This window comes from Macaca mulatta, chromosome X (assembly GCF_049350105.2).
Source record: "Macaca mulatta isolate MMU2019108-1 chromosome X, T2T-MMU8v2.0, whole genome shotgun sequence".
NCBI lineage: Eukaryota > Metazoa > Chordata > Mammalia > Primates > Cercopithecidae > Macaca > Macaca mulatta.
In genome coordinates this window covers 15,211,518-15,228,009 of record NC_133426.1, presented here as the reverse complement: position 1 = coordinate 15,228,009, position 16,492 = coordinate 15,211,518, and the positions used below count along the sequence as shown (strand labels likewise).

Sequence of the window (16,492 nt, the reverse complement as noted above, 5' to 3'; positions counted from 1 at the left end):
CTTATGCTTACTTATGTGCTGGGGCTTCTTTACGTTTTTGTCTGCTTTTCACTTCTATGAACAAAGTTATTATCTGAGTGTCTGGGGCTCCTGACCTCCCAAATGTCTCGTGATATATTGCAAATTCTCAGATTGCTTTATATGGTACAAAGCAATTGTAAAATTAGTCCCAAAAAAGTTGTGTACAGAGTGTATACACCACCAGGTTGGGAACCAAACCTGATGCTGCTTTTATATTTCTCACAGTCACTATCCCAGTGTGAGCACAGAATTTCTTAGATACCTGAAGATTGATTAAAACTAGATTAAATAGATTAACATATCGAAACTCTACCCATTAACTCATTCTGTGTGGTGACCAGCATAGTGTTAGAATGACTTTGCACTTCATAAATTCTCTGTGGTAATGGTGGATCAATTAGCCAAGTCAGGGGAAGATGACTTTCATAATCTATAAAATAGCCTCAAAATAAGGATCATGTGAGGCTCTTTGATGTCTTAATTATCTGATACCCAGGTAGCAGAGAGAGAGTTCTTTGTTATTTTGTGAGATACAATCAACATTTCACCTCGCCATCTGCATCATCCTGCCATTCATTGGGCCCACAGCATAATTTACTCCTTGGCAAAACAACCATTTCATAGACAGTTTTTTTTCTATTATCTTGCCTATGTCCCATCTTCTCTAATATATCATGAAAATCTTCTGTCAAGCTACTGCTATCTAAACATCCTTTGTAGTTGCCACATGGTCTTTATGAAGTTCTCAGTCCTTGTCTTGGTTCAACACAGTGCAAGAATAATTTCTGCAGGAACCACTTTCATCATCTAACACCTTCAAAAGAGCCTCCCCAGACATGGCAAAGGACCCATGTGCATGTCACATAGTGTCCAACTGTAACACAGAAAGAAAAACCTGCTTATTTCCATAACTTAATTTTGGGGTTTTCTCTAGAACAGTCCTCACTGTGCCCACCAGGTAAAGCTTGTGGTCCTTTTCCTGTGTAGGAGCATCCTCTGAAAGGATGGAGACTCTACAAAGAGGGACCGGTGCCTGGGCCTAGGATGGAAGTTGGCAAACAATGACCCATGGGCCAAATCCTGCCCACCACCTTTTTTGTGTTGTTTTGTTTTGTTCTGTTTTGAGACGGAGTCTCGCTCTGTCACCCAGGCTGGAGTGCAGTGGCGCAATCTCGGCTCACTGCAACCTCTGCCTCCCTGGTTCAAGTGATTCTCCTGCCTTAGCCTCCCGACTAGCTGGGACTACAGGTGTGTGCCACCACACCCAGCTAATTTTTTATAGTTTTTAGTAGAGATGGGGTTTCACCATTTGGCCAGGCTGGTCTCGAACTCCTGACCAAGGTGATCTGCCTGACTCGGCCTCCCAAAGTGCTGAGATTACAGGCGTGAGTCATTGCACCCGGCCACCCCACCACCTGTTTTTGTCTGGTCTGTGAACTAAGAGTGATTTTTACATTTTTAAGTGGTTGAAAAAAATTAAGATTTCATGATAAATGAAAATGATATGAAATTCAAATTTCAGTGTCCATAAATAAAGTTTTATTGGAACCCAGCCACACCCATTCATTTTCATATTGTCTAGAGCTGCTTTCATGCTACGGAGCAGAACTGAGTAGTTGAAGTAGAGACGGCATGGCCCACAAAGCCCTTTACAAACAAACTTCGCCAAACCCTGGGCTATAAGGAAGCAAGGATTAAATGAAACTGCAAATGCAAAAGGGCCATTGTGGAGCTCACAGACCAGAGAAACATAGTGATCAGGCCAGAAAGGGCAGGTGCTAGCTTCCTCTTCTCTGGTGTCTCTCAGTGAACTATTCTTCCTCATTTAAGACCCTCCTCCCTCCACATTTAGGTAAAGATGGGGCCGTAAGTCCAATCTCTCTTCCTCATAAACCCACTCCCAAGATAGAATAAAAACTGAGAAACTCAACTTGCTAAATCTACTGTGTTGGAATCTTAATGAACTCAAGTAGATGTGAGGTGAGTTTTGCCAGACCCTCTTGACTTTGTGTTTGACTTCTGGCAGGTCAGAAAATGCTCAGCAAGACTGGGGAGCATCTGTTGGATTTTACCTAGCAAGTGACTTATCCGAACTTGCTCTGCAGCCTGCCCTTTGGGAACGTTTCTTACCACATAGTCTTCCTTTTTCTTCACTGCTAAAAGAGCGTAGGCAGACTCTTGGTTTAAGATAACAATAATAAATTCTGGATATCACCACTAAACACAGTTATACAGCATTAAAAAAATCATTATGCATGTTTGAAATACTATGAATAGTGTTCTTTTACTTGGCTCCTCCTAGCATCACTGGACTTGTTTTCTGATAAACCTCTAGTGGTACCTTAAATTGTTGCCTGACTTGATTTTTGCAGCTAGGCTTCTAAGCAGGGCTTTGGCCTCTTTTCATAGTAAACAATTCTGTATTGTTTGAATTTTTGCTACAAGCGTGTATTTTGTTATAAAGAGGATTATTTTTAAAAGGTAAATATACAAAAATAAGAAGAAGAGAGGAAAAAAATCTTCAAGAGGGAGACCAGAAAGAGCCAGCTTGTGCATGAGCTCATCCTCTGAGTGGGGAAACAGTCCGTGGTGCAGGAAAGGCTGGCACCCCCATCGGACTGGGGGTCCATTGACACAGAGGGTTTGGGTCACCTGGTCTTTCTTTTCTCTTGGGTAGGAAAGAACCTAGCATACAGTCAACACTACAAAAAAAAAAAAAACTACAAAAATAAAATATACAAATGCCCTAGTGATTATTTTGAGTTACATTTCATTATAAATTGAGATTTGTGTGCCTCTGTAAAAATAGAAGACTTAACGAGTGTCAATTCTCTGTTGAAATGAAGGAATTATTAATGAAATGTCAAGAAACAAATAAGCAAGAGGGAACATTGGAACTAGCTGGTGGCTGAAGGACAGAGTGGGATGAGAGAGGATATAAATGTCTCTGAGAGATTATTGACCGATCTCTGGAAAATAGCAGCAGGGTATATATAATTGGGGGGTCTCTTCATTGGAATGGTGCCCTCTACAAAATCAGTCTCTCCCTTCTTGACATTATAGAAAAGACAAGGGAAGACTCGGAAAGAGGTTCAAACCAGTGAGTTCAGTAGCAGGCCGTGAAGAAGGGCATCCCCAGGTGCAGTTTTAAAGCTGAAATACTATTTAGTAATAGGCATGAGAAGCTAAAACAGTACTTCTGTATTTTTATGTTAAGATAGCAGACTGATAACTTCAGTTTTCAAACTAGCCAGAAGCCCCAGATCCCCAAACTCAAGGATTTAAAATGATTAGAAAGCAACAATGTAATTAATTCTAGAAATCATACCTTAGCATCTTAAAAAACTTGCTTTATGTGCAACATATTTAATATATTATTTGCTATTATTTAACTTTAGTTTTATACATGACGTTAAGAGTCATTGTACTAATCTGGATATTAGGAGAGAATTGTGCCATTTGGATTGAATAATGGACCACCTAATGATACCCCACCATGTAATGTGGTCCCCTAGGGCAGTTCAGAACAACTGCTTCAGTAACATCTGGGAGTTTGCTAAAAATACAAATTCACAGGCTGCACTCAGACCTCCTCCGCCAGGTTTTATGGAGGTAGTTTCTAGGAATCTTTTCATAAACTCTGCATTTGATTATCATCATGCCTACTGAAGTTTGAAAACATTGAAATATGAAGACAAATGTCCACATTTCTGTACTTGGTAGTATATTTAATTGTTGTGACAGTGACAATATAAAGAAAAGAATGACTATCCAATAAGTAATTTTTCAATTCTGCCCAGTCTTTACACATGAACGCAGTCTCTATATTGCAATCTGAAAATGTGCTTCTGCTATAGGCTGGAAAGTGTTATATCAGGAGCAGCATAAACAAAATTACTGATTTGATCTAAATTTCAAGGAAATCTTTTGTTTCCTGCCTTGTTCATTTCTAAATAATATACAATACAGAGAACACTATTAAAAACTAGCTAAATTACATTATGCCTTGCTACTTTCCTTAAAATGAATGAAAATGCTGGCCAACATCTATATTCATTCTTATCAGCACTCCTAGTTTCTTCTTCAAGGCTTGTCTTTTTCCCGAAGTGGTTCAATGGAAGACAGGAGTTGCTGAAATGTGGGACGCTTTTCTGGAAGCTAAACAAAAACAACAAAAAAACCAGTGTTTTAGATGATGAAAGTTATGATCAAAGATAAAATATATAAAATATTTACACCTAAGTCCTAAAGCTAGCAACTTTTAAAATGTGGAAACACAATAGACATTTCAATTGAGGTCAGAAATAAGGCAAGGACGCTCACTGTAATAACCACTCTTAACGTTATGTTGAAGGTGTTAACCAATGCAAAACAATTAGAGCCCCGATAATTGGAAAAGAAAAAGTCTCTTTATTTGCAAGCATTTTAGTGTATACCTGGAAAACCTGAGAGTATCAATGTGAGAATCAACTTAAAGAATAAAGGAATTCACTAGGACAGCAGGATATAAAATTAACATACAAAATCAATAGCCTTCACATATACCTACAGTAACCACTTAGAAGTTATCATGGAAGAGAAAACCCCATTTATAAAAACAACACCACCAAAATAAAACACTAAAAAGTCTCCCCCTCTAAAATGAGGACGACTTTAAAACACTGATGAAAAATGCAAATGTAGACTTGACTATATAAAAAAGCATCCCTGGCCAGGCACAGTGGCTCATGCCTGTAATCCCAGCACTTTGGGATGCTGAGGTGGGCGGATCACTTGAGGCCAGGAGTTCGAGACCATCCTGACCAACATGGTGAAACCCTGTCTCTACTAAAAATACAAATATTAGCCAGCTGTGGTTGTGCACAACTGTAGACCAAGCTACTTGAGAGGCTGGGACATGAAAATCACTTAAGCCTGGAAGGTGGAGGTTGCAGTAAGCCTAGATCATACCACTGCACTCCAGCCTGAGTGATAGAGCAAGACTCTGTCTAAAAAAAAACCAACCAACCAACCAAACAAACAAAAACAAAAATAAAAACTTCCTTTGTCCTAGACTAGGACAAGTCAGTATCATAAAGATGTCAAATTTTCCAACTTAAAATACAAACTAAATACAATCTCCTCAAAAATATGAATGAGTTTGTTTCAAGCTAAACAAATTGATTCTTTATAGAATTAAAAAATATGTAAAAATGGCGAAGAAATTATAAATTAAGGTGAGCAATGAGGGCTGCTAGCCTACCTAGTATTCAGACATATTATAAAGTCTCTACAGAATCAGAGCAGCGTGGTGCTAGCACATGAACAAAGAGACCAGAGAACGGAAGAGGAAGTCTCCAAATAGATTCAAGTACATATGGAAATTTAGTATAATATTAGGGTGGCATTTCACCACCATTAAGGTGGTATCTCATTCCTGGTGATAAGATGGTCTTTTAATAAATAGGGCTGACAACAACAGAATAGTCACATAAGATTACGTATTTGGAGCCATATTTGATACCATATACCATAACAAACACAAACTATATCGGAAACATAAATGGAAAATAATGCAATCATAAAAGTACTAGAGGAAAATCCGGGTAAAAGTCATTATAATTTGGGCATGAGAAAGCCTATCTATGACAATTTCCAGAAGCAATAAAAACAAATATTGATATATTCAGCTATATTAAGAAAAACTTCTGCATGGTCAAAAAAACCAAACCAAAACAAAACAAAAAAACAAAACCCACCCACCCTCAATCAAATAAAGCTGATAACTTAAAGTATTACTCTCCCTAATTTGTAAAGAGATCTTTAAAACCTGATAGAAAAAAGAAAAAAGACATGGTCTACTAGAAAGTTCCTATTAATCACAACACTTACATCTTCCTCTCAGGACAGTCTTCAGATAACCACAGGGGAAAGAACATTATTCAAAAGTGTGGTAGAAACCTCAGTTAACAGGCAGAAGATGAAACCTTAAGAGCATAGAATACATCTACAAATTGGGGAAGAGGGTGACCCTGGCTGGCTCTTTATAAAGGACCACAGTTTCTCCCTATGGACCAATACTCTACAAAATCAACTGTGCCTTAATTATTATTTATTTTAAATTACATTTTTATAGAGCTAGGTAGTACCTGATGCAGAAAAGCAATCACATAAGGAAGCATTTATTTGAAGTTTAACATGAAATCATACAAATAAAATGTGTATAAACAAATCCACATTGAGTCATAACACAGATAGCAAAGGACAAAGTAAAAACAAAGAAAACTAATTGGCAGCTATATACAGTTGGACACAACTGTGTCTTGTACACTAGAAAGTCTTTTACAAAGTAATCATCTTAGATCAACAGAAGACCAATCTTCAATGTCGTCCTGCAAGATGGCTTACTTTAACATCTCATCCTATTTTCTCCAATGTTCTCCTTTAGTATGGCTGGTAATTGTTTTGGTGATTGCCACCCCCTCGAGATGCCTTGCCATAAGTGCTCTGTTGGCCACTGTAGTCTGCATATCCCTGTCCATATCCATGGTTCCCATAGTCAACATTTGGGGAAGAAAAAGGTGGGGAAATCTTATATACTGTTCCAAATGCCATAGGGTGGGAAATTACAGAGTGCTCATATTCCAGGCGATAATTTAAGGCTAAGCAAAAAATATTGTTATGTGATGCAATCAGCAACTCTTCCAAAGTGGGACTCTAGGCTCCAGTACAAGAGATTAGAAACTATTTAAGTTGTGTGTGACAATTTATTCTTAGCACCAAGCATACTGCCTGGTGCATAGGTGCTTTGTAAATACATATATACACACACACACAATATTAATAACAGACAAACAGAACTGTGTACCGGGCACTGTCCTAAGGACTTTACAAAGTTAATTCATTCAATCCACACAAAAATCCTATGAGGTAAGTATTACATTACAGGTAAGTATTACAGTACAGTGAAGCACAGAGATAATAGGAGGTTTGTACAAGGTCATATAACTAGTAAGTGATCAAGACAGGATTCAACCCAGGTATTCTGATGCCAGAACCCATAGGCTTAACCATTACACCAATTTGCCTTTTACTAGTGAATGAATGAATGCAGCATTAGGCCCTTTGTCATTGAGGAAGTACCATATAATGATTATGAACATGGGCTCTTAGATTAATGTTCTCAAAAGCCTCCTTTTATCATGTTACTGCTCAAAAGTCTTCAGTGGCTCCTCAATGCCTATAACAACCAAAACTCGCACTCGTCTCCTTGTTATTCACCTTGAAGAACCTGAACCAGACCTACTCTTCCAAACTTATCTCCAGCCCTTCCAACGATAGCACCAACCTATCATGCCATGCTCGTTCCTGCCGCCACACCTTTGCTTGTGCTGTTCTCACCTGGACACCCTTTTACAATGTCTCCACTCACATACTTAGGACATTTCGTAGAGATTTCCTGCTTCAGCTCAGGTACCAATGCATTCAAGAAGCTGCTTTATCTCAGGAAGCTGGTTTCTCTTTTCTCTGAGCTCTTCTTGTGTTAGATTGGTGCAAAAGTAATCACGTTTTTTGCCATTGAAAGTTATGGCAAAATCCTTGTCTTTCTAATTCTGGCACATAATTATAAACTGCTAGGTGTTTTCGGTCCCATTGTTGTGTGTGTGTGTGTGTGTGTGTGTGTGTGTGTGTGTGTGTGTATAAAGACTTTGAGTTCAGTAAGGGCGCATATGGAGCCTCATACTTCCTTAACAATCTCCATTAGTTCTATGAAGTTAGTGGATACTTTGCAAATTAATCCCCTGAAACTTCAGCTCCATGTCATCCCCATAAGATACCCTTATCTTCTACCTGAATGGAATGCTTTTATTCAGTGTTTGGGAGGCAGGGGAGACAAGATGGGATAGTGTCCATTATGTGTGCTCTACGTGTGGTTAGATGTTTTCTGCTACTCATGTTCTACTTGAGGAGCTCCACAGTGTTGCAGTTAAGAACAGGGACCCTGGCACTAGCCAGCCTACCTCTTACTAGCTATGTGACCTTGGGCAAGTCACTTAACCTTTCTGAGTCTTTGTTTACTCTTCTGTTAGTTTTAGCAATGATAATACTTACCTCAGTGTGTTTCCTGATGCATAAGTAAGTTAATATTTATAGTGTTCTTAGAACACTGCTGGATATAAGTTGTTCAGTACATTGTTTGGCACCTGCATGTTTTAGATTACAAACATTTTAGGGCAGGGGCTGAGAGCCATTTTCTCCTGCTCTGTGCCAGGTGCTTTCCCTCAAAAAAGCTTCCTCCCAGTGGTGATGCAGTAATCACCCTGGATGTGCCTGAGACCCCTTCCAGCCCACCCAGAGGATACACTTGCCTCGTGCCAGCAGCTGTACATGATCTGGTAGATGGTGTCCGATGCCAGGTGGGGCCGGTAGAGCCTGTGGCCCTGGGAGACCTTCAGAACCACCTGGGAGTTGTCATATAAGTCATAGGGCTGCTTCCCCAGGCTGAACACCTCCCACATCAGGATCCCTGCACCGCACCAAGAGGTGGCCCAGATAAAAAGGAAGAGAGCTGTCATCAGAAGGTACAGGGTTTGTGGAGTGAGTTTCACACAACAGGTCAGGAAGGCTATGGGTCAGAGCGAGGGATCCCTGGGAAATGAGTCCCAGCGAAATGAGCAGAGCTTGGAAGGTGAGCCCGTGCCATCGCTTCTGGAGCCTGGGGTTTCTTCCCCATGTTCCCTGATACCTGTACATCTGTGCTTGCTGGAAAATGAGTGAATGGCAAGGACAGCCACAGAGGAACCGCTTGGGGCCAAGACATAATTCTTGAGCTACTCCTGGGAAGTGGCTGAGATTTCACTCAGCCTCACACAGCCTCACTGCAACTACCTGTGTAGTGAGCCCCTGCCCCAACCCTTATGAATGAGTGGTTGATGTCCTCACCCTTCTGTCTCTCTGCTTTGGCAGCTGCATGCAACAATTTCATTGCACAATCAGATTACCTTTCAGTGGAAATTTCAAGAGAAAGTCATTGACAACATTCTCCTTTCTATTGCTGCAGTGGCTCCTAATCTTACATGGGTCGGGGCCCTTTTGGGAATCCGATGAAAGCCACTGGCCGCCTTTTGGAAAAGTGAATACACAGCATTTTTTGTGTTCAGTTTCAGAATGTTCACAGTCCCCCAAAACTCATCCAGGAAACTGCAGTCCCCAGGTTAAGAAATCTCGGTTCTGGTCATGGTGGTCAGTAGGGTGGCATTTGGGGTCAGTTAGACATGGCCTTTGAAGTTGACTTCTGTCACTTACAGGCAGGATAAGTTTCTCAACCCCTCTCAGCCTCAGGTTCTTTGTCTATAAAGTGGGGTATTTGCACCTCATGGACTTGCTGTGAGGATGAAATAGGATAAAACACGTAGAGCATTTAAAAGAGCACTGAGATGTTTCAAGTGCTCTCTAAATGGTGGCAATTGTGCTGTGCTGGCCAAGGTCAGAAAATTTCAACAATTAGCTACTTTCAAATATTTATAATAAAGCAACCTTACAAATTTTATGGCTGCTTTTTTCTTTAAAAACACACAATCTAAAACAACCATCCAAAAGAATGCAGTTTCCTCATAACTTTCTCTTTGAAAGGCTACACGCTTATTTCAAACTATCTGTGGGGTTCTTTTTTGGGAATTGCTATCAGAGGCCTTGATTCACTTTGGGTATCCTCACTGGGATATATGGTTTAAGAATGAATTTAGTGTTTATAAACAGCTGGAAAATATCTGGGGCCAACTTCTATGGCATACAGTAAATAATCAAGCTGGGTAATACTATTTTTTGGTCAAAAACAAGCTGTAATTATTAAATAAGGGCACTGATTTTTTGGCATCATTTATAATTGATGCATGATTATCAAAACAATTTTTTTTTTTTAAGACAGTCTCTTGCTGTGTCGCCAAGGCTGGAGTGCAGTGGCACAATCTCAGCTCATTGTAACCTCTGCCTCCCAGGTTTAAGTGATTCTCGTGACTCAGCCTCTCAAGTAGCTGGGGTTACAGGCATGCACCACCATGCCCGACTAATTTTTGTGTTTTTGGTAGAGACAAGTTTTTGCCTTGTTGGCTGGGCTGGTCTTGAACTCCTGGCCTCAAGTGATCCGCCCGCCTCAGCTTCTTGAAGTGTTGGGATTACAGGCGTGAGCCACTGCACTCAGCCTCAAAACTAATTTTGACAACAAGGTACAAAAGTTAATCAGCACAACATGGCATCAAGTATTCACCAAAATGCTATCTTTGTGATTTTTTTTCTTTTTCTATGTGTATTTGATTATCTTTTTTCTTTTTCTTTTTTCTTTTTTTTTTTTTTTTAACAACGAACAATGCCACTTTTACAAAGGGAATAGTTTTAAAAATTGTGTCATATAGAGAAATAAATGACTAAATTTCCCCCTTTTCAAAGGCAATCTTGTAGGTGACAAGCAGTAAATCAAATTACACTTATGAACTAAGGCATGAAATAAGTCTCAGTCACATTTGGATTACTTCTCCTGGGTCCATCCGACAGTGATTGAAAATAGCCTTGATATTCTCACAACATGGAAAAAATATCAGAAAATGTAGTCACAATTTAAGAATTGTTTCCCTTTTCTAATGACCTTTACTAAATTTTAATATAGATATTTTAGTAAAGTAAGAGTCAGCAAACTTACCCTATAAAGGGCCACATAGCATTTTAGACCTTTTGGGACATGAAGTATCTGTGGCAAGTACTCTACTCTGCTGTTGTAGCATAAAATGAGCCACAAACAATACATAAATGAATGGGCATGACTGTGTTCCAGTAAAACTTTATTTACAAAAACCAACTGACCTGGTCCTGGGCTGTGGTTTGCCAATCCCAATCTAAAATATAAATTTTAACAGAGAGGAGACTGCTTGAAACTAGGCACGAATCAAGGAAAGTACCAAGTCATGTGTGGTATTTACACTAAGAATTGGTCAGTGCAAAAGGGAATGGCTATCACATTATTTTCATGCAGAAAATAGATGTCTTTTCAACTTTTTGGGCTTAGCAACAACTCAGATTTAGCTTTCAATGACTCCTTTTAAAAAACTATTTGAAATCTTCACTGGAAAAACTTTCATCCCCTTTGATGTTTCTAAAGACAGGGTCTTAACTGTGTTGCCCCGGCTGGACTTGAACTTCTGGGCTCAAACAATCCTTCCACCTCAACCTCTGAGTAGATTTATCCCCTTTGATTTTATGAAAAAGTGCTAGCAGGATGTAAATTACAAAATGTGTAGAAGACATCCTAATACCAAACCCAAGAAAATAAATCACCTTCTTCAACCGCTTGCTTGTCTCAGGGTATATGTGTAACTTTTTAAGTGTTCAAGGGCCCTTTTAAAATGAACGTTGCTACTCTTGTGGTTTCCTGTTGTGGAAGTCAGTTTACGAAACAGGACCAGGTCGTATGTGGCCATATCCTTACCAAATGCCCATACGTCTGACTTGCTGCTGTATTTGAAGTAATGAAACACCTCTGGAGCTGACCACTTGACTGGAAACTTTGTTCCAACTGAACTGACATACTGGTCATCAAGAACATACCTGCGAGGGAAAACACATCAACACAGACCTTAAGCCGTGGTGGTACAGGCTGATGAAGGACACAGAAGCCACCCAGAGTCTCAGTCGATTGCCTCAGTTTTCTGGAACTTTTGCTTCCTTTCAATGTGTGGGCTTAGCTGGAGGCTGCTTATGGTTTGTCAGCATTTAAAAAATAATATCTAACTGAATATAGCAAAACCTCAATGTAAAATGTTTGGTAAATATAGAAAAACACAGGAGAGGGTGTGGAGAAATAGGAACACTTTTACACTGTTGGTGGGGTTGTAAACTAGTTCAACCATTATGGAAAACAGTATGGCGATTCCTCAAGGATCTAGAACTAGAAGTACCCTATGACCCAGCCATCCCATTACTGGGGATATACCCAAAGGATTATAAATCATGCTGCTATAAAGACACATGCACACGTATGTTCATTGCAGCACTATTCACAATAGCAAAGACTTGGAATCAACCCAAATGTCCATCAGTGACAGACTGGATTAAGAAAATGTGGCACATATACACCATGGAATACTATGCAGTCATAAAAAAGGATAAGTTCGTGTCCTTTGTAGGGACATGGATGCAGCTGGAAACCATCATTCTCAGCAAACTATCGCAAGAACAGAAAACTAAACACCGCATGTTCTCACTCATAGGTGGGAACTGAACAATGAGATCACTTGGACTCGGGAAGGGGAACATCCCACACCGGGGCCTATTATGGGGAGGGGGCAGGGGGGAAGGATTGCATTGGGAGTTATACCTGATATAAATGACGAGTTGATGGGTGCTGACGAGTTGATGGGTGCAGCACACCAACATGGCACAAGTATACAAGTATACATATGTAACAAACCTGCACGTTATGCACATGTACCCTAGAACTTAAAGTATAATAATAAAAAAAAAAAAAAATTAAAAAAATGGAAAAACACAAAAAAGCAAAAATAAAATTACTCAGAAACCCACCCTAAAGATAACCTGTAATTCTATCACTCCAAATACATTTTCGTTTGTACTTTCTGATCTTATTTCCCACATATATAAGTTGAATAAAATAGGGTTTCTGTTATATTGAGATTTGCTTTTATTTTTCCTTTAATGGTATATCATGAGCACTTCCCCATATGGTTACATTTCTACCACAGCATCATGTTTAATGGCTGAATACTGTTCCCTCTTATTATTTCTTCTTATGGAAGGAATTAAACATAATTTGTTTAACCAGGTAAATGGCTTCTCATCTTCTGCTGTTATGAATAATGATGAACAAAAATATCCTATGGAGATATCAAAACCAAAATACATGTTAGGATGTTCACTAAACTCTTTGTTTGTAATAATGATAAAATGAAAGCAACCCTAATGTTCCCAATGTTGAGGAGTAATTAAATATATTATGGCACACTAATACAATCGAATAGCATGTAGCCATTAAAAAATGAGATAACTCTTTACCAAAATAAAAAGGTGCTCATGGTATATGGTTATGCGCAAAAGCAAGTGTGTATAATGTGATTTCACTTTTTTGTGTGTGGGAACAAATAGTAAATGTGCATATTTGTGTATATGATTGGATACACTTAAGAATGAGGTCTGAAAGGATACCCACCAAACATCTGAGCAGTGGTTACTCCTAGCACTGAAAATGAGGGACGGATTCTGTCAGAGTAGGTAGCTAGGCAGACATGAGCAGGGCAGGAGAGGTCCCCCACCCCCAACCCAGGAATGTTAGGTGACCGTCAGGTAATAGGCAGTTGTTAACCGTCTCTCTAAAATAATAATTGGTCGCAGCTGGTGCCAGGGAAAGGCAGTCTCCCAAGAGATAGAAAATACTTGAAGCTGATGATCAACAGCTTCCTGATATGATCTCAGGAGTTGGGCAACTGGGGTCAAACATGCGCACTAAGAGGCAAAATGATGGAGTTTAACTGGTGTATGACATTCCTCTAGGAATACCCAACTGGTAAAAGAAAAATGCCTCAAATGAGCATGAGCACAACCTAACTAAACATGCTGTGTGTGCGGCCCTTCCCAAGTGCTGGCAGGCTACTGCTCATGCAGACAGCTCACCCCAAGGGAAGAATCAGGGGAGAAAAGATGCAAATCTTGGAATTGTGCCAAGGTATGAAACCCTAAGTCAAGAACCAAACAGGGCAGTTGGATCTCTCAAGTTGCCCTCTTGGCCCTCTTCCAAGTGTACTTTACTTCCTTTCCTTCCTGCTCTAAAACTTTTTAATAAACTCTCACTCCTGCTCAAAAACTTGCCTCAGTCTCTCTCTCTGCCTTTTGCCCCTCAGACGAATCCTTTCCTTTGAGGAGGCAAGAATTTGAGTTGCTGCAGACCTTTATAGATTCACTGCTGCTAACAATTCTACTTTTTACTTTATACACTATTGCTATTTTTCTTATCATAAGTACATATTATTTATGGTATTGATAAAAGAGAACATCATATATTTGCCCACAAAAACCACAACAAAAACAAACACATAATGACTCTTAATTAGAGAAAATAAAACAACAGGAGTTATGGCAATTGGAATTTTGGATATAATTTACACACCAGATGTTTTAGAGATCTCACTGTAATTTAAAACAGCTGACTGGGAAGATCATTCTTCTAAATATTAACAATAATATTAATAAACTACACTTTCATAGGATTACATACAGGACATTCCATACTTTTCTCCCCAGAACCCCTCAGTTCCCCAGACATTACCAGACACCCAGACACTGCCCTGGCACTCCTGGTTTGGGGATGCTTGTGGCTTAAACCTTCCTTCAAGCTAGTAGGAGCAAATGAAGTCACAGGCATCTAATTGATGTGGCCACAGAGCTTCATAAGCAACAGGGCTGGTACATGGCTTCCAGGATCTCTTACTCAGAGCAAGATCTCTTGTCTCCCTTTTCCAAAGCTACAGAGAACGTGACAGCACGTTCCCTGGATGCTGACATAACAGCCAATATTCCTGCTTTTAGAGTAAAGTTCCCTGGACCTGGGAGCTTCTCCCTGCTTTAAGAACCTGTCGGCAGATTATTTTTTTTCTTGCCCTTGAGAAAGCTACATGTTTGGTGTGTCAGTGTAGGGGACTCAGTGTATGGTGGTTGGAGTGATGGTAACTAGTACACAGCTAAAAGGACATCTTGCCAATATTTAGGGCTCCCAGAGGAATTACCGTATCTTCCATGGTATGTGCCACAGGGGTCAAAAAGCATCCCCTAACACTGAATTTTGGAGAAGACATTAAAAAAACAGATCCTCCTATGGCATTTTAGGGCCATGTTTGCTAAATATTAACCTGGCCTTGGTCAACTCTTCAGATCTCTTTTAAACTGCATTATTCACCTTCAGAATTACATGTTGAGTCAGCACAACTTTATAGTTGTATCTTGTCTCAATGTCAGGGATATCTACTTACCCTCCAGACTCAACTGTGGTCATTTTGAGGGCAGGGACTATCCTATTCATATCAGTATCTCCTGCAGGACTGAGGTATTCAGTAGACACTCAATAAATGTTGAATAGAAAGGTCAATGTGTATGTCTTCATTTTCTATGTAAAACTATGAAAATTTGCTCTGAGGCTTAAATAGGATTAGGGTTCAGGATAAAGGTAAAAGAAGACTTTTAAAAAACTATCGTAATCAAAATAATTGTTCCAAATCATCAAGTGGTGGTAGAATGCCCATCAAGAGAATCTCAGAGTCTAGTTTTATGCCTTACTTTGTGATGCAGAAAATCTAATGATGTGACAACAAAAATTTTCCTAGTGTGAATGCTCTACCCATTTGAACATCAGGTTTTTTTTTTTTTAAATAACAAACAAAAAGAGCTAGCAGATACTTGATTGAGTTAAAAAAATTACAAATATTTATCCATTCATTTTTAATGGCTGAGCAGTACTCCAAAGTACTTGAGGGGCTGGATACCCCATTCTCCATGATGTGATTATTTCACATTGCATGCCTGTATCAAAACATCACATGCACCCCATAAATATATACACCTACTATGTATCCACAGAAATTAAACATAAAAAATTTAAAAGAAATTTTAAAAATCCAATAATGTGGCTGTAACATACTGTATTTAAATTTAGGATCTTTCATGGAATTTATTTAGAAGTTTAGAAAGTATCAGATTGTTGAAGGAACTAAAAGTGACTTCAGATAATTTCTGAAGAACAATCCCATCTTATAAGCGAAGGAATGAGGTGAAACATGTTTCACAGGTAGTTAGAGGCAGTATGGGAGGGACTTAGGTTTCTAAGCCCCCAGTTCAGAGCACCTTCTATATCCCCACAAGGCCTTCAATTATGATGGTGTTCAAATGTGAATGGAAATCCCCCTTTCGCTGGTTGCCCTTTTGGAATTGGCTTACCTTGTCATTCCAAAGTCAGATACTTTCACACAGAGATCGCTGTCCACCAAGCAGTTACGGGCAGCCTTTAAAGGAAAAACAAAATCACCAAGTAGTGAACGTGACCAAGAATCTCCTGACATTTTCCTCCTCTTCAGTAGAATTCTCAGCAAAATCTAAGATTACCTAGCACAACCCCCAAATGCTCTAAAGTTGTCTTTTCTTTCCTTTGCAATTTTCAATTTTTCAAAATAAAAATGTTCTCCCATGAGTACTTTCAACCAAGCATCCATCCTTGTCAAACGACATGAAAAGGTATTACACTTTAAACACAGAACCTTAGCTTATCAAGGAAAGATGAGAAATTTCTAGAATCTGCCTTTCCACCACCAGATGCCATGCGTGCATTCACAGATGCTTTGAAGGCATAAATGCTGCACCTGTGACTTAAGGAACATACTGGTCTAGTGTGAATGCAGGTCTACTGTTGAGTGCAAGAACATCTCTAAAGATAAATCCCAGT

General features: G+C 39.4%; 1 protein-coding gene across 9 annotated transcripts in view; it reads right to left on the bottom strand.

Moving 5' to 3' along the window:
• Positions 1-3,728: 3,728 nt before the first annotated feature.
• The window catches only part of BMX (BMX non-receptor tyrosine kinase), a 54,715-nt gene continuing 41,951 nt past the window's right edge, over positions 3,729-16,492 (bottom strand). For all 9 annotated transcript variants that reach the window (XM_001101349.5, XM_077988450.1, XM_015126998.3 and 6 more), the window contains exons 16-19: positions 15,991-16,055; positions 11,480-11,598; positions 8,370-8,527; positions 3,729-4,179 (exon numbers count right to left, since the gene is read on the bottom strand). In XM_001101349.5, coding sequence (XP_001101349.1) covers positions 4,105-4,179; positions 8,370-8,527; positions 11,480-11,598; positions 15,991-16,055 — 417 coding nt within the window. In that variant the 3' untranslated portion in view covers positions 3,729-4,104. The remainder of the gene's footprint in view (positions 4,180-8,369; positions 8,528-11,479; positions 11,599-15,990; positions 16,056-16,492) is intronic.